Here is a 23,721-nt window from a genome sequence, read left to right as displayed (position 1 = left end):
GGGCGCCATGCCTTTTGATATTATAAGATTACCACTGACAGGAAAAGTTAACCTATTCAAACGAACGTCAGTAGAAGTGAGAACTCAAAGAAATCATCTAAAAAATCTGTTAATGTAAAAGTACCTTATGAAACTTGTGATGTACACGTGCACAAAAGTTGCCATCAAATACTGACAATCGAATCTGTCCATTATCCCACCGTGTCCAGGAATAGTGTTTGCGAAATCCTTTAGAACAAACAAATATATTAGCAAATTTTCAAAAAAATCACCTGTTATAAAATTCCTACCTACAAGTGTTTCCTTGGCATCAGAGACTCTGGAAGGAAAATAAATACAGTAGAACCTCTGTGCATTGACCACCCGAGGGAACTAAAACGGGCTGGTCAACATAAGGAACTCGGCCCGCGCTGCTGGTAACGTACGTGTGGTGTGTGTCTAGTATATAAAATCAGATCTACCTAAAGAGGTGGTCAATGTAGGGAGGTGGTCAACCAAGGAGGTTCTACTGTCCTTTACTACTGGATTTTTTTTCACTAAATACACACGTACTAGAACATATCAAACAGATTAAAACCATATTTTCTGAATACATGCTCATTCTAAAATAATTTCTGAATTGACCCAAATCATCCAAACACTAATTAAACATTTATTAAATCTAGCACTAAATGTTTTTAGTTAACAAAATATTTTCTAAACAAAAATTCTATCAGCTGTTACTAATCTAACTTTTTATGGCCTATCCTTTTGTTTAATCAGAAGTTATTTGGTAGGTATTGACATTTTAGTGCGGCTGACAGATGTACAACTGATTCTAACTCACGTTTACCCGAACGGTTCTTACTCTGAAATAAACACTTTACTAATATGATACTTTTTTTTTAACTGTTGGAATAAAAAAAAAAAATCGCACAGCTCGCTCACGTGAGACATGCTAGTCCATTCAGTAGCCAAACTGAGGACTGCGGTAGTTGGCCATGGGAGCCAACTTTGGGCAGACATGTTCACGTTCTGAGTGCCCAGGAAATGAGCAGGACTAACTGTTCTTCTAGTTCACTCAGGCAACTTAAAAACACCTGCAATGCAATAGCAATCGCTTCTTCATTTCAGACATGAAAAAATAAAAAAATTAAAAAACTCAGCATTCGCCAAGAAACCCTGGACTGGCCCTGAGATCACTACAAGAATGCCATTCTAAATATGACATTTCTGTTTAAAATGGTTACTGAAAAATTCTTTGGTTGGTTTTTGCCAGCCATGTCCTTCCTTCTCTTCCCCACTAACCAGAGCACACAGGAGCCTGTAACCCCACTCTGCTGCTAGCTGTCTTCACGAGATAGGTGCCCCGCCGCCGCGTGGCTCTCTGTGGATGTGCACTCCCCCTCGTGGGCAGTGAGCCCCCAGGCACAGGGCCCGCATCCGTGTGTACAGTGTCCTTTTATCTAGCGCCTCCTCCTTAACACAGCGTGTTCCCCCAGCAGGAGCCCCCTGAGCTAATGTATGCCCCTGACCTGTAGGGCCCTGCAGGGTGCAGCTCCACCAAGCCCAGCAGCCTCAGCCTCAGCCCCGTCCCCTCCCCTCCACCTCAGGCTCCTTCCAGGGGCTTAGACCGCCCCTCTTCCGCACTGAGCAGCTCTCCTTAGATCTCTCTGCAGGACGCAGTCTCCTCTTCTCCGATCTCTGCTCAGATGACACCTCTTCAGAGAGGCTCCCCCCACATCCCCACCTCCCCAGCTCCAGGAGCCTCTCTCCTGGCAACCCTCCAGCTCAACTCAGCCCTGTGAAGGAGGCTAAGATAAAACTGCCAAGGGTAAGGTGTCACTTTAGGATGATCTCACTTAAAACAGAATAATTTTACATCTCCAGAACAAGGATCAGCAAACTACACTCTACAAACCAAATCCAGCCCACAGCTATTTTTGTAAATAAAGTCTTATTATGAAACCTAGCCAAGGTGAGGTACAGTGGCTCATGCCTGCAATCCTAGTACTCTGGGAGGCTGTGGTGGGAGGATCACTTGAGGTCAGCAGTTCTAGACTGTCCTGAGCAAGACCCCGCCCCCCCATCCCTACTAAAAATAGAAAAACCACCCAGGTGTGAATGGAGGCACCTGTAGTCCCAGCTACCAGGGAGGCTGAGGCAGGAGGGTTGCTTGAACCCAGGAGGTTGCTGTGAGCTAGGCTGAGCTCCTGGCACTCTAGCCTGAGTAACGGAGTGAGACTCTGTCTCAAAAAAAAAAAAAAGAAAGAAAGAAAGAAAGAAAAGGAAAAAGAAAAAGAAAGCCAGCAAGGCCCCTTCACCTACATCTTCTCTATGGGTGAGGAGGTTTCACTCGAGCAGCAGACTTCAAAGCTGAAGCTGTGGTCTGGAAAGCCTAATATGCTTATCATTTGCCCTTTATGGAAAAGGCATGAGGACTCCGGGGCCAGCAGTGTGAACAGCTAGTTACAAATCCAAAGGCTCTGCTGCCTGTCCCTTCTAGTAATACTGTGGCCAACTGGGCACAGTGGCTCACGCCTGTAATCCCAGCACTCTGGGAAGCCAAGGCAGGAAGACTGCTTAAGCTCAGGAGTTTAAGACCAGCCTGAGCAAGCGTGAGACCTTGTCTCTACTAAAAAAAATAATAATAATAATAGAAAAACAAGCCGGGCGTTTTGATGGGCACCTGTACTCCCAGTTACTCAGGAGGCTGAAGCAAGAGGATCACTTGAGCCCAAGAGTTTGAGGTTGCTGGGAGCTATGACACCACAGTGCTCTACCCAGGGCGACAGAGTGAGACTCTCTCTCAAAAAACAAAAGGAAAAAAATTAAATTAAAAATCAATAAATAAATTCTTTAAAAAGTAAAAAATGAAAGAAATAAAAAAGACTGTGGCCAAACAATAAGCATCAGATAATTCATGGCTGTATTCTTAGAAGGAGCACTTGAAAGATTGAGACTCTCTGTCCATCCCAACATTACGGGACATACGCCCTTTGTATAAAAGAGATTGACATAACACTTTGAAATGTCTGAACGTGGCATGACCAAAACCTGACCAGAAAGAACACACTCAGGTCAAGCAGGCCGTGTTTCTGAGAGGCTGGAGAAGTTTCTGCCCAGGGGCTTCATGTAGACCAAGAGTGAACTCAACTTCAGGTAGGTTATAGTGTCTAATAACCAAGTTACAAAGAAGCGAAACACACACCTTGATTTTGAAAGCTCTTTTGAATCCACTGGCAAAGAAGCCTCCAAATGGGCCGATTAAAGATGCGAATGTTGAAAGTGCAATGCTGTGTATCTGGAAGGGATACAAGCTCACTGTTTCCTGAAGAGGACAAAGAAGAGGAGGGTGAGGCCAACATCATTAAAATTATATTTGAGTACACCCCCAAATGTGAGAACTGTGATATCGAGTATATATATACAAGAAGCATACAGCACATTTTTGCTAATTTCACAGACTAAGAAACTTATCTTCAAAGTGGAGGATCTCTAACCTTGAACTGTTACTCTTACCCGTCTCAACACTGCCTTTAGAAAGGGTGGGAGTGGGTAACTCTGAAGCTGGAAAAGCTCGGAGGGCTCACATTCTGTGACAAAGGAGTTCACGTCACTCCGGTATTCCACAGGGCAGACAAAGTACTGGTATTTGGATAACACGTAGGCAGCCTGAATAACAAAGCAAATACGTATATGTTAAGTTATGTGTCAGAAAGGCCAGTAATACTGTAAAAATTACTTAATTTAATAGTTTTTAATTATTGTATTTTATACAATTATATGTATTTTTAAAGTTAGATGGTCAGAATTATCCCAGCAAAAGAAAGAGTTTTAGAAAAATCAAATAGTTTTTGAAATCAATGAGATTTCAACCTCTGCATGATCACAGTTATAAAGATACGGGAGAGTAAAAGATTTAAGTTTTTGCAAATAAGCTTGTATTAGTTTCATCAGTTAATTAACCAGTGATTCAAAACTGTTGAGAAAATAGTATAAAATAGTACAGGTTAAAAAAAAAAAAAAAAACCTTTATTCCTAGCCACTCCTGAAAACTTTGACTCAATTATTCTTTCCTTGGCCACATGACTACAGTTTTTAAAACTAGCTGTTTTCTGCCAGGACAGTAAACAATGCATAAAATAAAATATCCTGTTATAAATTTAAATTGCACGACAACAGTTTATTCTCTTTTTCTTCTCTCTTGTAGCCATTAAGAATGGTTAACAAAAATTCAAATATCATTCTAGAATAGTATAAACTGATTTGGCTTTTAAATAATCAGTTTCCTCAAAACCATTTACTTGAAAATACAATTTCCCTCCTCCTTATTTGTCATACATTACATTCTTTTTTCTTTTTGGAGACAGAGCTTCACTTTGTTGCCCTTGGTTGAGTGCCTTGGCGTCATAGCTCACAGCAACCTCTACCTCTTGGGTTTAAGCGATCCTCTTGCCTCAGCCTCCTGAGTGACTAGGACTACAGGCACCTACTACAATGCCTGGCTATTTTTAGAGACGAGGTCTTGCTCTTCAGGCTGGTCTTGAACCCATGAGCTCAGGGTCTTGAACCCACCAGCCTCGGCCTCCCAGAGTGCTAGAATTACAGGCATGAGCCACCATGCCCAGCCAGCATTATATTCTTATATGGCAGCCCTTTATTTTCTTGCAATAATATGGCTATTCTTGTAGCATTTCTATATTATCTTTAATAATACCAAATTCTTACAGTATTACTTCATTTAATAGTTTTTTAATTATCCTTATTTTGTAATGTAAAAACAGTAGATGTGGCTGGATCCCTTTTCATTCCATTTATTAATATTATCTCATTGATATTCTACAGGAAAAACTCTGGAGTAATCTTATCAAATTTTATAGGGACTTTCACTGAGAATGATTTAGACTTACAAATTAAATGAAGGAATTATGGTGGTTTCCTACCTAGGATCATGGCAGAGTTCCATTTATTTGTATATTTGCTTTCTCTCAAAGTTTTATGTTGTTACTAGTTACTTTACATTTGAGTAAAGAATGTAACTAAAGCTGTCAGAGGCTACAGAGTTAAAAAATTAAACTTTGTAACAGTTATTTCTTTGTGTATTTATCTTACATTCAGCCATTTTACTGTACACTTATTGACTTAACTAGGCAATTTGTAATAAAAAGCTAAATTCCACAACTGTAAACTAATTTTTAAAACAAGAGTGGTATCAATTATTCATAACTAAAGTAAACATTAATTGTTTAAAATTAACAGACTCTTCTGCAAGGTGGACTCATAGCAGTGACCACCCTCAGCCATCGGGTGTAAGAAGGCAGAACTCCTCAGCATCATTTGTGTTTTCTGCTGTAACTCAGAGCCACCACTGCCCAGTACCTGCGTCCCCCACAGGCAGAATAGCTGTTACAAAATACTGAAACACAGCAGCACCTCAGTGGGACTCACGCCTGGCTGTGCATCAGAATTACCTGGAGGAGTTAACTGGCCTGGGGGAAGACTAAGGCACAGGTTTTTATTGACGCTCCTACGTGATTCCGTGCAGCCAGGCTAACAGCTACTGAGTTACAGAACAGGTTCTGTTTAGTTGGTCTCAACAGATACATTAGGCAAGTTGTGGTTTAATTTCTTCAGGTTTACAGTAGAGTAATAAACTTAGCATCATTTTTCAAAATAAACGTAAGATAAAAATTCTAATAAAACTCACAGTGAATCCAAACACGACTGTGGAAAAGAAACCGCCAATGAATCCTTCCCAGGTCTTTTTAGGAGATAGCTAAAAGGCAGCCAGATAAAATGAAAGCATGTTACTGCATCACAAATCATAGAGCACATGCCACTCTCTTCGGGGAGTTCCCTGCAATGCCTGTACATCACTCTGCTTTCTTCCTACGACTGTAGTTGAGAACCCTTTTCCCTTCATTCTGTGACCCTGATTTGCCTGTGTCCATCTCTCTAGTGGCATTTAAATACACGATGAGCGCTCAAACATTTGATGTGCTGTGAAGACGCTCTTGATCCTCTTAAATAGCCTCAATTCATTTGTTTTTCTTTCAGAGGACTATAAACTCAATACTGAAATAATGGCCCATGGCTTTTATGCTTATGTAACATCCCATAATAGTTGGTGTAAGTTCTCGGAAAAAGGATATGTACATTCCAAGTACATATGACCAGTAGTGACCTGCTATGGACCAGAAATAGAAGGAACACAGCAAACAGGGACCCTGCGGCACACCAGGTTTTCACACACTCCTCATGTGCCACGCACACACTGTCATTTCTTTCTGAAGTGGCAAAATAGTCCACTGCCCCCAAATATCATATTTGCTTGTTAAGTATTCACATATCCTTTTCTCTCCTTTTTCACACTCCATATCTGTCTCCAGAAAGAAAGGAACACATTGTGCTTGTAAGAATCGATAGTGTTTATTTCAGAGTCAGGCTATTGTCTCCCAGTCAATGGGGCATTTGAGGAGAAGAATATGGAATCTGGAATTCTGTGGGCGGGGCCAGGAGAAAGCCTCTGGAGTGGACGGTGCTAATTGCCCAGAGGTGCCATGTTGGAGAAGGATGACCATGTAAATGGGATTTGGTCATCCGATCATTTAGGATAGAAGCCAAATAACATAGTGAAGTTCCTGAAGACAGAAATGGTTTACAGACTAAGCCACAAGAATTCTTTTTTTTTTTTTTTTTGAGACAGAGTCAGGCTGTCACCCTGGGTAGAGTGCTGTGGCACTCTCACAGCTACCTCCAACTCCTGGGCTCAAGCGATTCTCCTGCCTCCGCCTCCCAAATAGCTGGGACTACAGGCACCCGCCACAATGCCGGGCTATTTTTTGGTTGCAGCCATCATTGTTGTTTGGCGGGCCTGGGCTGGATTCGAACCCACCAGCTCAGGTGTATGTGGCTGGTACCTTAGCGGCTTGAGCCACAGGCACCAAGCCCACAAGAGTTCTTTATAGACCTTTTGTCCTTATGATCATTAAAGCCCAAAATGAAAAGGTTGGCAGAAATGGTTTCTTGATGAATCTAATAACAATTTGGCCACAGAGAACGGACAATCTCCTTGGATAATCTGGTATTACTCCCATGAAGTGAAGGGTGGCTCAGACTCAAAGTGCCTGTTGATTATTTCAAAGATAACTTACCAAATTAAATTGATCCATATCACACTGATTTAGGAGTTAAATGATCAATTATCTTAAGGTCTGTCTTGCAACTCACCTAGCTTGGTAAATTCACTGGAAAGTTCTGCTCAAAATCAGAGGCTGAGATTTCCCTGCAGCTGCAGTAGCCTTTCTGAAGGCTTCCCGAGCCAAAAACTTCTCAGCCTGTATAGAGCTCTTGAATAACTGCTTGCTCCAGAGCAATGTTAGAAATCTGTTAGAAGTACAGAGCTTGCTTACAAGTATCCCTGCAGCATGGGCTGCTCTTTGTGGCTCCTCCTCATGGCAGGGTAAAAAGCCCTAGGAAGGTTTTTGAAGGGCAGGAGGTTTATGAATTATTCTGGAATGCACAACTCCTGTCCCACCACTCTGAACAGGCAGGTTCTGTGTCAGAACAACTGTCCCCCTAAAACCGCCTTCAAAATAGCAAAACGTCAAAATAGCCAAGCAATGTCCGTATTTGTGAGAGTGAGAAGACGATAGTCAGCATGTCAACCGAGTAAATCCTGCCTGAAGCCCCAACATGAAAGGATTTTTAAGAAAACAGCTCTAGAAAAACATTTGCTCTCCCTAAAAGATTGGTTTCTTTTCCCCCCAAAGGAGAACTATGTGACTTAACTCACTCCCTTCTTTGCCTCCACAACACAGTCTGCTCCTGGGTATTCCCTTTCCCTCGTCTTAACCTGTCACTATTACCTACATTTCACCAGTACTTTATTGTCCGGCCCCCAGATCTTTTTCTAAAATGAGTTTGGACATAACGGTCTTACAAATAAATAGACATGGTTTGTGAAGACAGCATAATGTTCTCTTCCAGCGAGTTTGGGACAGGAGGAGATGCCGATAGGGGAGAGCAGAGTCAGGAAAGGCTTCTCTGTGAGGCCGCAGGGGAGAGTAAAGAACTAGACGGAGGTCAGAGAAAGATGGAGTGAGGCCTGACAGGCAATGAAGTCAAGCCCTGACTAGGCGGCCAGGGGGATATCTGCTGAAGAACTCGGATGGGAGTCTTGGGAACGGCTCCCTGCCCCACACGGCTTTGCTAAGTGCAGCTAAAGAAAATCCAAGGAGCTCCGAAATCAAAAATGTCCAACAGCACTACATTGTAATAAAGCACTTTTATTAGCTAAAAATTATAAAACTTAAAAATCAGTTGGAATAGAGAAAATGCATAAGATTAAAAAAAACTGACAGTATTTTTCTCACATTCATTTTAAGCTGATTTATTGAATAAAGTCTTTTGCAGTTGATGGGTTTTATGTGTATAAAGATAAATTTTATTTCCCTGACAGCTGTATGTTTCTTTACCAGGGTGTGTGTGTGTACCCGTGTGTGCATAAACAACTGGAAACACTAATATCATCTTCAATCTGCCATACTTTTCTATTACCTTAATTAATGGAGTTCTCCCAAAAAAAAATCCAAAAAGGTAAGCAGTTATGTCATTGCAGATAACACTTGATATTGGAACAAGGAACCTGTAAAAAAAAAAAAAAAAAGTTCCTATGATTAAGTAGCAAATATTCATCTTACAGGTTGTGACTCACAATAAACCAGCGGAATGACCCTTTGGATGGCGCTGCAGCCTAATCCACAAGACAGTACTTGCCAAAACATTAGCAAACAATGACTGTCCACCAAATTTGCCCATTTAGCAATTTAAATGGAGCAAAATCTACAAATAAACAAACATGCTAGGAGAATAATGCTAAAGAAAATATTAAATTATCTATTTCTATAGTTACAGATATTAAAATCTTAGGATTCTTATAAAAACTTTTAACTTATTTTAGAGACGGAGTCTTTTCTATTACCCAGGCTGGAGAGCAGTGGTGCTATAATAGCTCACTGTAGCCTCAAATTGCTGGGCTCAAGTGATCATCCCACCTCACCTTCTTAAGTAGCTAGGACTACAGGCTTACACTACTACCTCTGGCTAATTTTTTTACATTTTTTTGGAGACATGGTCTCCCTACGTTACCCAGGCTGGTCTTAAATCCCTGGGCTCAAACAATCCTCCAGCCTCAGCTTTCCAAGTAGATAGGATTATAGGCACAAGTTACAATGTCCAGATCAAATTTTAGTTTTATGTGGAACAAGTAATAATAATAATATGCAGACTAAAAGTTAATCTTAAGAAGCCTTTCATTGATTTTAATTCTATCTTAGCTATGACTGCATTAAACTCTACTAATTGTATAGCACCTACTTACTCCAGTAACTGTCCCCATTAATTAAGTTTGTACACTACCCGGAAGACGACAGCAAAGGGATTCCAGTTATTTATACAAATACACACACCTCCCTTGGTAGAAAAACATACACCTGTCAAGGGAATAAAATTTATCTTGATAAAACCCATCAACTGTAAAATACTTTAATCCATTAAAATGTATGTGGGAAAAATAGGGTCAGATTTTTTTTTTCACTGTACAAGGAAGAAGACAAACAGGTTTTTTAAATCTTAAGCTTCTTCTCCATTCCAACTTAAGTTTTATAATTTGTAACTAATAAAAATCCTTTCTGAGAGAGTGGTGCCTGGGCTCAAAGGAGTAGGGCACCGGCCCCATATGCCGGAGGTGGTGGGTTCAAACCCAGCCCCGGCCAAAAAAAAACTAAAAAAAATCCTTTCTGAATATGCAAGTCACAGCTATAGAGCCAGTTAACTCCACATATCTGGAAACCTATTCCTATGTGAAAGCAAAGGAGAACCCACCCAATTTTCACCTAGAAAAAATGCATTTCCGACACATGGTTTATTGACAAGCAAACTTACATATTCTTTTGCATTCTGTGTATATGATATCTTAATACCTTTATAGTCTATTCTTAGCAAAAAGTCACATTAGAGTTTATTAACACATGCAAATATAATTACTTGTTTATGGGGGACTTTCTGTACTCTATTTGGAACCTGAATAGAAAGGTTTTAGTAGTTAATGAAGTACTTTGTCTTTAGTTGTCAAACGGTACGCAAAACTCGATAAGATATTTTAATGAAATACACAAATAGCACGTTTTAGTAGAAATCTGTAAGACACTGTCCAATGTTAAAGAGCTTAAAAAGTGCTATGATACGAATATAAAGCAGCATAGACTGTTCCCTTACCATATCATGCCTTCAAACAGATTTTGGATGACAAGGTGGGACTGAGTAACAGTTATCAGTAAAGTGATGTGCGTCCATGCGAACTGTTAATAGCCCAACAACACAAAAATTAGTAAACACAACTGATCAGTGGAGCCGAGGAAGCAACGGTGACTTTGAAAACACAAATTTCTACCCTGACTTTTGGTCAAAATTTGTAAGATAAGGTCCTATAAAATAAATGCTGTTAGTAAATTATATTCATTTTATTAACTACTGGACTCTTAAAATAATGAAAACATTTAACAAAGTAATCTTAACATATACACGAATAGAATGCTAATAACAGCTACATTGCTAAATTAAAAAACACAAATTAAACCACAATCTTCAGCCATTAGATTTACATGACAATGAGAAATTTACAGTGTTGTTACTGCATCTAGAGAGGAGCACTTTGTTCTGGATGCTTTCTGCAGTTACCAAAATGCTAAAATTCATCTTTTTCTGAGTTTATTATGGTAAACTTTCTCTCCTAAAGATTTATTTCTAGCTTCAAATGATTCAAACCAGCAGGGTGCAATTGCCCATACCCGGTCCATTTAATGACAGTATTCAATCTCAAATTTTCAAAGATTTTTGGGTTTTATCAATTCCATTGGGCCTGAGAGACAGCTACTGTAGTGACTTTTAACGTCTTCAGTATGAGGAGAATGTAAAGAAAAAGAAGCCAACATTTCCATGAACCCGTCTTACAACATTTATGGCAATTTATAAAATCTCTTTTTATAATTCTTAGGATTTCAATTTATCCCTCATAAACTTATTTCTCATGTCAGTAAACAATATATTATATTGGTTATTTTGTTTCATTTTATTTTTATCTGCTTATAAGATCTAATTCTCTTTTACCCTGGTGGCTTCAAAATGCATCATTTTTTTTTCCCACTAGGCACTATTTATATTCTCATAGAAGATTCTATTTCTAATTTGTCTTGTTTCTAGATTTTCATTAAAAATTTTACTCTTCATTCTCAGATCCTCTGAATTTAGGAATGTAAGAAACACTACAATTTCCTAACAAATGCTCAGCAGAATGTCTTGATGGAGGAAAACAAAGCACAAATGATAGAAAATGCATTGCCGATCCAATCAAGCCTTTCTAACACATGAACTCACAGATCTAAACCCTACAATTAAACCGCACGGTCTTATAATGAGCTACAGTTTAAGAAAAGGAGGAAAGTTCATTACATACAGTGATAAATTTCATAAAACATAGACTTTGGTACGCTGAACAAGATAAGTATGCCAAGAAGAATTCAGCAATTCTGTGACTAAGTACAGCTACCAAGGAAACATGCGATCTGCTCCCTTTACGCTGGTGCTCAAGCAAGTAAACGTGGTTACTTTCCACAGAATACCGTGGTAGGTGTTTCAAGACTCAGGAACTGTAGAGGAAACTATGAAAATTCTTCAAATTTCTGTAAATTTAAGGAATCCAATACTTTAATTTTCCAACCTTTAAAAGCATTCAGAGAAAAAGGTTTTAGGAAGCTTTGAAAATAGTTAAAATTTTAAAATCCTCAAAACATTTTCAACTTCAATGTCTTATATTTAATCGTCACCTGAAATTGAAAGGCCCCTCATATGGAAGCAAGACATGAATTAGTAGTTTAGGTTACATCTTCTCACTACAGAAAAACAAAGGGGAAGGTTTTCATCACATGTAATGATTACACGTTGATACACACCATGTAAAACTGCAGACGATAGTGTTTCTTCACCAAGCTCAGCACAAACATGCAGAAACCTGTTCAAGAACAAAAAACGTGCTTGTTGTGCAATCTGGTATAAAGTGTAAGACTCCTTCAGCCCAAATAAGCCAATTTCCTATAGCATATCAAGGCCATCTCTCCTACTATCTCAAAGTAAGCATTTTAAGTTAAATTTCTTGAGGGAAGCAACTCTATACTCTGTAAATAGGGCAACTAATTCCCTGGCACAAATTCAGGAGCATCCCTTGGATTAATCCAATGACTTAGTCCCTTGCTATTAGTATGTGGACATGGAAAGCATCTTGAATTTCAATTAAATAAAATTCAGTAGCTATGCCAATCTATCAAGTGTATCTCCAGAATGTTCTCAATCCCTATATAGTATAAAAATTAATAATAACTACTATGCAGCTAATATTTGTTGAACACTTATTATTTCCAGGCTCTTGTCTAAACATTTCATCATTAATGATTATTAATCTCTTATCATTAACTCATTTAATCCTTCCAAAATCTCCATGATGTAATATCAATTATTGTCTCTATTTTATAGATGAAAAATGCACAAAGGGCTTTTTTAATTTACTAAGGACCACTGGCTAGAAAGCATAAATCCTACATCCTACTGACCCTCATGAGTCACATAGTTCCATAAACCTATTTCAGCAAAATTTAGGTTAAAAATAACTTGAAATTTCTCAGAACCATGTTATAATAATCACAACAAAATACAAATACAAAATAATCACAACAAAATACTCTTAATAATTTCAAGATTTATAAAAAGCATTTGTGTTTGTTTACATGCGATGAATTCACTATAAGAAAAATTTACTAAATAAAAATTCTTTTTTTTTTTTTTCTTTTTGGCCGGGGCTGGGTTTGAACCTGCCACCTCCGGCATATGGGACCAGCGCCCTACTCACTGAGCCACAGGTGCCGCCCTTAAATAAAAATTCTTAATCAAGTGAAATCTAATAGTCATATACAAAAATAATAGGAGCCAATATGAATGCTTCTTGCCCAATATATCCGTAAACTTCTAACATGTTTATTTTACAGAGGCAGATAGTGAAAATACATAACTTTAATTTCAAATAAACAGCTAGGTTTGCATTCTATTCTTCGCCATCTTTAAAGAGTGAGTTCTCTGAGATACAAACTCAATTTTCAGTTGACCTAAATATTAGACTTTGTATATCTAAGTTATACTTACCAAGGCAATTCTCCCCGCTAGAGTAAGCTAGGGTCCTAACTATTCTCACCAGAGCAAAGAACTAAAAAGCAGCTGCCTTTAGCTATTTTTTAATGAATGATTTGAAATGTCAGGGCGTATAAGGAATGATGGCAAAGGAAGAGGACACAAACTGACCCCAGATCTGACCTCACCTCGTGCTTGTCACCCATGGGGAAATCCGACTAATCGTATTGCAAAAGCAATACGGACACCGTTTGTGAGTAGAGGCAGAGCTGAAAGCTGTTACATAACTTTCTCGAGAGGAAGAGAAACTGAAACATGGAATTCATGGCATTGAAACTGCTGATTGTGTGAAGAGTCCTTTAAAAATAATTGTGTTTAAGAGTTTGTCTGTAACAGGTAGATTTATCTTGCAGCTCAAATAAGAATGTAATTTCTATGCCGCTTTACATGGCTGGTGGGTAGTTAAAGGTCAATGTGGACTGAAACCCATCCTGTCCAAATAGACCCCTTGATTCACCCAGAGCAGCCTTGGACACTTCTCAATACCATGAACTATGAATTATTTCCTCACAAACACCGCTCCAAAATATATGATTTTCTCTTTCTTGAAATTATATAATACTATTCACTCTTAAGCATTTCTTTAAAACAAAACTCCTAGTCAATTCATTTAATGTTCTGGTAATGGTCAATTTATCAAAGACAGTTTTGGCAACTCACTTTTACCTGATTTAGTTTTGCCTAAGGATATAGTTATCTGACTCTTAGATACATTAAGATAATGTGGTTCTCTGAGTTTGCAGAGGTGGGAGGTATAACATGTCTTGATAGCATATCTGAAGCTAACTACAGTCATCTCATGTTTGCATATGAGCCACACATCCCCCCATGTGATTTAAATCACCTTTAGATTACTTACAATGCCAACTGTACTAGATGCCATGTAAATATTTGTTATGCTCTATCGTCTAGGGAATGATGATAAGAACAGAACCTCGTCAGTACAGACACAACCACTGATCTGTAGTTGCCTGAATCCACCAACACAGAGCCCACAGATGCCGAGGGCTGACTACATAATTCTTAGAGAAAAACACTCAGAAAAAGAAACATCTGAACTTAATTTTTTTCATTCATAGCCATATGGCCACATGCGCATTTATATTTGAATATCTAAAAATACATATCTGCTACATTTTAATAAATCCATGGAAGGGATAACTTTATACATTTGGATCCACAGTTTTACTTTTTCCCTAATTAACAAAGAATGTTTGGATGACTTTCTCATTAAAATTACAGGATTGGGTATAGTATTGCAAATAAAAGCACTGAAAAGGCTTCCTAACATATGTAGTCCTTGATATAAAATTGTTTAGCTCAACTTACTCATCAACATCTACACACACAGTAGTGTGCCCGGTGTTTTCAATACAAAGCGTGTGTATCCTGTTGCCAGTACCAAGGGCACCTATCTAGGGGATTAGGGAAAACCAGTTACCCAACATACTTAAGAGAGGTGTATTCAAAAAGAACAAGAGAATGAAATTTTCAGGAGACATAAAGGAAAAAAACCCAGGACGCTGAAAATTTTAGAAAAATGAATACAAACAAAAAATAGTTATTGAGCACTTACGGTATGTCAGACACAAAATAAAAAATAATACACTGCCATTCAGGAGCTCAGACTCTTGGTGAAGAGTCAGAAAAGATACCAAAAAAAAAAAAAAAGTCGTTTTTGAAAATTACTATTGGCAATTAGCCAATTGAGTAAATGCACACAGCCTTGAATTTAAAAAACAGACCGTGGAACAGACCCAGGGTTAGCAACTCATCCTGTAGTCTTTTCACGTGGTTGTATTCTTTATCATGTTTGCCTAAACAAGCACAACTTCCAAAATTCAGAGGCATACTGTATTTCATGTGCCTTTCATCAGATGCTAGACGACAACTAATTCAAAAAGTTATAAGTGAATACGCATTATAGAAATCGTTACACAAACCAATCACTGTGTTAGCCAAATAAAAGACTTCTATTAATCTCAACGGTGGGTGTGGGTTTACAGCAACACCAGAACGTGGACAGGTTGAGTGGTCTTTGGCTCAGAAATGGTATGTGGTTTGGGATATACAGTCCTTCGTGAGCAAAGATTGTAACATCTCTCTAAAGATTTAATCGATATTCTCTGATATAAAAGATAATTGGGATATTTGGAGAAAATTAATTATGTATTCATTTCAGCAAAACTTAAGTTTCTATGTCCAACAATTTTGTTAAATTCGAAACATTATATTCAAATCACACCATTTCCTTGAGGATTTTAAAGAAATCAAAACAGCCATGCATTAAGTGCAAGCAAAAAAAAAAAAAAAGAAAAATTACTAAGCATAATACTCTTATTGCTCAAGTTGGCTAAAGAGATGGTAAGGTGACAATATTAAGGCTCAAATACCTCAACCTCATTTACTCCTCACAGCTGACCATGGACTCGAACAGCTGTTCTGGTTTCCAAAGAGCCCTAAATCCAAATCACCAAGCTAATGAAGCGTTCTTTTTTTACACACCAAGAGTCTACAGACAACGTTTGACTTAAATTTTCCATCTCTTTGATTTTCCCTTTGCTATCAGTCCATTTCATTAACAACAAAATTATCTAAATGCCAGAATGACTTCCAGGTCCTAGTCAGTGAGTCATTTGAATGATATTAGACAAGTCATTTAATTTCACGGACCTGGATGAGGGGGTCAGACCTGTAGATATCTACATTTAATTTCAACAAAATTCAACATCAATAAGGTAGCTTGAATTGTTTCTGCTTTTTAAATCTGCCAAGATTTATATTTTCCAAAGCCATATGACCATTGCAGTAGAAATAACATTTTGATGGGACTCTTAGAACATTATTTAAGAAAAGAACTGCCAATGATTTCCACAGCATGATTTGAAAAAAAAAAGACACACAGCGAGCTTTCCATCAATATTTCCTCACTCCATTTACTAGACTAAGCTCGGGAATGCTGCCGGCCACATCAAGAGTCCCCAGTAAGGCCTCAAGACCCAGCAAACAAAACACTGATGCTAAGAAAGTTTCTCTAAGAAGCACTGGGAAGGGAGATGCATGTTCTCAGCCTTTTAATCATCCATCCAACAAATACAAATTGGGAACCTAAGTGCTAGATTCTGCGCGTAATTAAAGGAGAGAGACACACAGTGGGTGTTTATGGCTAAACAGGGCCACATTTAGGCCACATTTAAACTGATAGGAGACGGAGAATTCTTTGAGTGTTTTATATGGGAAGTTTCATCATTTAACCCAGTAGCTCCTAGTTTACTACCAGATTGCAGTTTATTTTTTTAACTTAATTTCTTATTAAATCATAACTGGATACATTTATGGGGTACAATGTGATGATTTGATATACAATGTAGAATGCTTACATCAAACTGATTTAACATAACCACCACCTCACTTACTTATTTTCTGTGGCAAGACATTTGTAAAGTTGTTTTCAAATGTACCCTTGCATCACACCCTCCCTCCATTCACCCTTCCCCTCCCCTCTCTCTCCTTTCCTTTCTTCTCCCTCCTTCTCTCCTCCTCCTTTTTGTACTATATTTGTGTTTCGTCATTCGTATTAATGTGTAAGTGATTATATATAGGTTTCGTAATAGTTTTGAGTACATTGGATACTTTTTTCCCCTTTCTTGAGATACTTTACTAAGAAGAAGATGTTCTAGCTCCATCCAGGAAAACAAAAAAGACGTATGCCTGTATAGTATTCCGTGGTATACATATTCCACAATTCGTTAATCCATTCGTGGGTTGATGGGCACTTGGGCTGCTTTCATGACTTGGCAATTATGAATTGAGCTGCAAGAAACATTCTGGTGCAAATGTCTTTGCCGTAAAATGATTTTTTGTTCATCTGAGTAGACACCTAGTAATGGAATTGCAGGATCAAATGGTAAGCCTGCTCTTAGTTCCTTGAGAAATCGCCATACTACTTTCTAAAAAGGCTGTATTAGTCTGCAATCCCACCAGCAGTATAGAAGCGTTCCCTTCTCTCCACTAAGGTTGTGTTTTAAAAGCACATTTGTAGGACTGTAAAAATGTTAAGATTCTGGTGTGATATTATACTATAGTTTTGCAAAATATTACCACTGATGGGAACTGGACAAAGTGTAAAAGGATCTATTATTTCTTAAAACTGCCTGTGAGGCTTGTGCCTGTGGCTTAGTGTGTAGGGCGCTGGCCCCATATACCGGAGGTGGCAGGTTCAAACCCAGCCCTGGCCAAACTGCAACAACAAAAAAAAATAGCTGGGCATTGTGGCGGGCACCTGTAGTCCCAGCTACTCTGGAGGCTGAGGTAAGAGAATTGCCTAAGGCCAGGAGCTGGAGGTTGCTGTGAGTTGTGACTCCACGGCACTCTACCAAGGGCGATAAAGCGACTCTGTCTCTACAAAAAAACAAACAAAACTGCCCATAAATATACAATTATCTCAATAAAGAAGCAGATTTCGAGACAATAACCTGGGATACGAAAACAATTTTTCCCCAACTGTCATAAAATAGCAGTTGGGTTCTAGGATCAGCTCACAGTACTTTTTTCTAATTTATACTAATAACCCATTTAGTATTAAACTATAGAGCTTCAGGGTCAAGGCCCTTGCTATATCTGGTATGAATCACAACAGTAGCTCCTAGTCTAGTCTCCTTGATGACATCTCCCAATACATCTCACTTAATCATAAATCTGGTTCTATCATTCTTAGCTTGACATCCTCCAAAAGTTTCCCAGGGATAAAGTCCAAACCTTTCTATTCTCAAGTGTGGATATTTGCCTACCCTTCCAATCTTCAATGCCACAGGCCCAGAACACGCAGTCCTCCCTCATCACCATGCTTACACAACTGTTCCCTCTGCCTGGAAAGCCCTTTGTACCTGCCACCTGGCAAATGCTGGCATGTTCATTAGTCTTCATGATATAATGAAGATCTGCCCTCTCTGTTCTCCAAGGCCCTCAATGGCCTTCTTTCCCCTTCTTCATGACCCTGCTAGGCCTGCTGCTCATGCTTCCGCAACTAGAGGATGCCCATCTCACCAGCTCCAATCCCACCACCCCAGCCCCAATCCCACTTCACCATGCTGAGACCCTGGCAGGCACACAGCTGGTTTATTTCCCTTTATCACAATGGTCTCAGCATCATTCACTGCAAAGCACTGAAACATTTGTTGAGAGAATGACTCTGGTGGCTTTCACTAAGTGTCTGTAATTCTACAAGTTTAAAATAGCAAGCGATAAAATATATCTATGGCAGATATCAGTGATTTATGAGAAAAGAGAAAAAATACTGATTTTATAACAGTAGTGTCTGAAAGTTTAATGAATGAAGTAAACAATTACTAAAAAGGGGTTGGTTGGGAGGCTATAGTGCACAAAATGTATTTAAAAAGTAACAACAAAGGAAATAAATTACACTACGTCTATCTGTCCCCATTCAACTGACAAGTTATTCACAAATGTAAGTCACAGCAAACCACCAAGGGGAAGTGCCCAGGCAAGAGGGACACCCTGTCCGTCAGATCCGTCAGTACAGATGTAACTGCAGATACGGCAAAAAAGGAGACCGATTTAAATGTGCTGATATAAAGCCATCTATAGGCTACATTCAGTGGAAAAATTAAGTACAGAAAAGTCTGTTCTTATTTGTGTAAGAAAATGAGGGTGGGGGACATAAACATAAAAGTTTAAATACTCAAACAATTCCCAGAATCCTAATAGTAAACCCTGGAGATAATAAGTAAGACTCTGATATGGGAGGAAGATTTCACTGAATACTCCATTTTATTTTATTACTATTATTATTATTTTGAGACAGAATCTTGCTTTGTTGCCCTTGGTAGAGTTCCGTGGTGTCACAGCTCACAGCAACCTCAAACTCTTGGGCTCAAGCGATTCTCTTGCCTCAGCCTCCTGAGTAGCTGGGACTACAGGCGCCCACCACAACACCCAGCTATTTTTAGAGATGGGGGTCTCACTCTGGCTCAGACTGGTCTTGAACCTATGAACTCAGACAACCCACCTGCCTCGGTGTCCCAGAGTGCTAGGATTACAGGCGTGAGCCACTGCACCCAGCCTTCACTGAATACTCCTTTTTAGTTTGAGTATGGAGAAGTGAGAGGTCATAGGAAGTCAACAGATAATGTTTAAAATAAATTACGAAATAGGTATATTAGAAAAACAATCTGAAAGTGGTAGGGTACAGGATTGCTCTTTATAATTCTTTTCAAACTGATTTTTAAAACTAATGTACATATAATAATGATACAAATAATTTATATTTTGACTCATAATTATTATTAAATAATGATAATAAGCATATGAAATAAAGTAAAATTATTGGGTTCAACAACAGAAGACACCATAGAGCCCCTTTCTCATCTGTATTAAAACTCAAAATGCCAGCAAAGAAGTCTTGTTACCTAAACCAAGAAGTTACTATAGTCTTCTCTCCTGTAACAGGAAGGAATCCATCCCAGGATCCACGGTACATTTAATAAAACAAATCAAGCTTATTGGTTACGCAAAGTCTCTACCAAGAAAAAGTACCACAAATGTGTTTTGGTGAACACAAAACCAGAGATAAGTGTTTTACTTGTCAAAATCTTAATATGCTCTTCTCAGCTGAAACCAGTCATCATAACCTCTCTATGACAGTCCACTTCAAACTGGTCAGCATTTATTTTTTATTTATTTATTTATTTTATTAAATCATAGCTGTGTACACTGATATAATCATGGGGCATCATTCAATAGCTTCACAGACCGTTTACCAAGTTTCACATATACCCTTGTAAGATGCACCGCTGGTGTAATCCCACCAATCCCCTTCCCTCTACCCACCTCCCCCCTCCCTCCCCTCCGTTTCCCCCTTCCCCTTATTCTTAGGTTGTAACAGGGTTATAACTTTCATGTGAAAACCCTAAATTAGTTTCATAGTAGGGCTGAGTACATTGGGTACTTTTTCTTCCATTCTTGAGATACTTTACTAAGAAGAATATGTTCCAGCTCCATCCATGTAAACATGAAAGAGGTAAAGTCTCCATCTTTCTTTAAGGCTGCATAATATTCCATGGTGTACATGTACCACAATATATGAAAAGAAAATTATAGACCGATATCACTAATGAACATAGATGCAAAAATTTCAACAAGATCCTAACAAACAGAATCCAGCAACACGTCAAACAAATTATACATCATGACCAAGTCGGTTTTATCCCAGGGTCTCAAGGCTGGTTCAATATACTGGTCAGCATTAAATGGACCTAGATAGCTGGGTGCAGTGGCCTGCACCCCAATCCCAACACTCTAGAAGGCTGAGTGGAAGATTCACTTGAGACCAGGAGTTCAAGACCAACCTAGACAACATAGCAAGACCTTACCTCTACAAAATAATCCGAAAATAGCTGGGCGTGGTGATACACATCTGTAGGCCCAGCTGAGGCAGGAAGATCCCTTCAGCCCAAGAGTTTGAGGCTGCAGGGAGCTGTGATGAAGTCACTACACTCTACCCTGGGTGACAGAGTAAGACCCTATCTCTCTCTCAAAAATAAAAAAATAAATAAATAAAAATAAAAACTCAGCCTATCTTCAAATGAATACTTTCTTTTGCCCTTAAAAAGAATAGAAATTTTTTTTAATACCTATTTCTACAAATGTGTTTTCTGCAGACATATCGGTAAGAACTTTTAAATATGAAGGAATAGATTCAGAAAATTGGAATGAACAAAAAACTTGAATGTAAAAGGAGGAAAATCCTTTAGAAAACATAGCTTCACCCCAAAAAACTCCAAATCTCTGAAAATTACCATTATCATTTTACATTGTGTTTCACTCTCTGGTTTTTTAGAATCAGAAGGACTAGAACTGAGGGAGGCTTCATTAAAATAGGGACACCGTGAGGAAGAACACTGTAATTACTGAATAAATGCCATATTTCCAAAGGACGGGACACACTTCCTCACATACTCGATTTGTTTTTAGTTCATTGAGAAATCGAAAGGAGTCAATTACACTGTATTCAGTTTCCAAAGCTGTACCATCAGGAGGAAATTTCATTCACTGAGAACCTCCCAGGAGCTAGAAGAGTAACTATTAAGAGCTAAAGTGAAAACTCACAAATATATTTAATTTCCTTCTTTTGAAGTGAAAATAATAGCAAGAAATATTTAAATAGTTCCAGGAACTGTTCTAAGTGCTTTACGAAGAAACGGAGGCACAGAGAAATTAATTAAATATGCCAACATTAACTCAACTAGTAAGGGGTAGGGGCCAGGAATTACATCAGCAATCTGTCTTTTCAAAAGCACATTTTCAAATCAATTTCTTAGAGATTTTCTTTATGATTGGTAAAATTTTCTGGAAAAAAAAAACCTGTTTATTCTAACATTACCCTAAGAATATAATTTTTAATATCAAATCATAAAACATGTGGCACAGTATGCTATAAACCAAGTTGTATATAATAATAAATCATGCCAAGAAAACTAATGACTTTAATTAATTCTACAGAGAGTGCCCAAAAAATGCACCCATATTTTAAGAGATGTTACCTGTGTAATACTTTTTGATGTTGAATTGAAGATACTTTAACTGGCCAAGTGTGTGCACATCCATTTTACCTGCAATTTGTACACTTTTGGAGAATGATCACTTTCATTTCCAACAAGATCTCTCAAAAGGCGTATACATGGTTTGGCACCTCCTATATATGAAAAATCTCTATTTTCCAGGAACAGAGACAGCAATATATATATGAAACTTTCTTTGTAAATTATATTTAGTTAATTATTACTATATATGTGTTTCTCTATTACAACGTGAAAATAATATTTTCAAATATATGGAGGAACTATTAATAAGCACTTTTATAAATCACCATTAGGGAGTAACTGCTATTTAAGAACATGATGAACAAACAATTGAAAAGAAGGCCTAGAATAAAATGCAACAAATAAAAGATGAATTTAAATAACAAAGAAAAATAAACATGGAAATTATGTTAACTAAGTATCAATATAGAACATTGCCTTTGACTTACCTGCCAGGTAGAGGGCAAATGATATAAATCTGTGATAGCGGATGAGGAACTGAAGTTGTTCTTCTCTTTGAACAAATGTAGCAAAATAATCAGCGACCGTTTCTCCATAGAAAAAGTAGTTTACGCACAGTAGAAAGTACCTACAATTTAAAAACAGTTAGCTTTTCATTATATTTGAAGTTTTTCTTCCCCTCAAACTTAATAGAATTATCCTCTACATTTTGATGACATAAAGATCAAAACCAACTCCAGAAGACTAACTCAAGATACATTCCACCAAGATGCTATTTTCCTGTTTTAAACTTAATTCTAAACTCATTGATCACCAAGAATTTACTGAATACAGTTCATGCCTTTATTTAGCTCAAAATCTAATGCCAGAGATAAATAATTAAGAAACAATGCAGAAAACATCCACACATGTACAACCTCCACCCATGGTGTGTATATATGTACACACACATGGGGATTATAATGAAAATTGACTCCCAACTACTAGAGGGACTAAGACAAATCCCCATCTCCCCTAAAGAAGATGAAGAGGGAAAGAAGGAGGGGTAATTCAACCTCTCTCCCCACGCCCCGCACATAGTAAGTAGCCTCTTCTCCCCTCTTCTAAGGCTCCAGATGGACTCCAGTTGAGCAGTGATTCTCAAGGGGCAACAGTGGGAGAAGGGAGCTAACAGCAGGCAAAAATGTCACCTGTCCCTCCACCAAGACATCCTCCATCCTAGGGAAGAAGTTGAACCCACTGAGTTTTTGCTGACAAGAGTTTGTGTGGGTCAGGAAAGAGGCTGAGAAACCCTGCCTTGTAATTCCTCCTGCCTCATCCTTGAGCTGAGGGAGGCAAAGCACAAGAAAGGGTGGTTTCCCTCTGGTTCTCACAAATGGAGCTAGACCCAAGGTTCCCAAAGTAAAGGGCGTGTATTCTCGTTTCCATCAGCTGCATTACCCTTTTGCTATGTTCCTATGATGCTGTCTTGGACTCCTCCGTAAGGCAGTCGAGGTCTAACCTAGCCTACCAATCTAACTTTTTCTCCACTATTCTCTAACTGTTAGAGTCTAGCAGATACCTTCTGCTCAGGAGGGTCAGGAATGGCTCACCACCTGCAATACACAACACACCTGTCCCACATCTGCAAACTGAGGGTGCTGCTTCTCCACCCAAAGTCTGCCTATGTCAGGAACCAGCTTATCTCCCCCACCTCTTCAATGAAGCCTTCTACAACCACGGGAGCCCAGTCTGATTTATCTTTTCTCTTTCTACACTTAGGATCAATCCTGCATGGTTTAGCATTTAATTATTCTCCAATTATTTTACCTACCTAACATTTCCGGTATACCCTGCAACTCATAAAGAAACCTACTAGAAGAAAAATCAGCTATCCCCAAAG

The 23,721-nt window shown here is 38.5% G+C and overlaps 1 protein-coding gene across 2 annotated transcripts in view; it reads right to left on the bottom strand.

Moving 5' to 3' along the window:
* The window catches only part of CDS1 (CDP-diacylglycerol synthase 1), a 66,372-nt gene that overhangs the window by 11,135 nt on the left and 31,516 nt on the right, over positions 1–23,721 (bottom strand). For both annotated transcript variants that reach the window (XM_053598860.1, XM_053598834.1), the window contains exons 5-12: positions 22,328–22,467; positions 11,994–12,052; positions 10,261–10,343; positions 8,542–8,629; positions 5,690–5,758; positions 3,502–3,654; positions 3,191–3,310; positions 125–228 (exon numbers count right to left, since the gene is read on the bottom strand). In XM_053598860.1, coding sequence (XP_053454835.1) covers positions 125–228; positions 3,191–3,310; positions 3,502–3,654; positions 5,690–5,758; positions 8,542–8,629; positions 10,261–10,343; positions 11,994–12,052; positions 22,328–22,467 — 816 coding nt within the window. The remainder of the gene's footprint in view (positions 1–124; positions 229–3,190; positions 3,311–3,501; positions 3,655–5,689; positions 5,759–8,541; positions 8,630–10,260; positions 10,344–11,993; positions 12,053–22,327; positions 22,468–23,721) is intronic.

The sequence above is a fragment of the Nycticebus coucang genome, chromosome 1, assembly GCF_027406575.1.
Source record: "Nycticebus coucang isolate mNycCou1 chromosome 1, mNycCou1.pri, whole genome shotgun sequence".
Classification (NCBI taxonomy): domain Eukaryota; kingdom Metazoa; phylum Chordata; class Mammalia; order Primates; family Lorisidae; genus Nycticebus; species Nycticebus coucang.
This window is presented reverse-complemented; position numbering and strand designations above follow the sequence as displayed.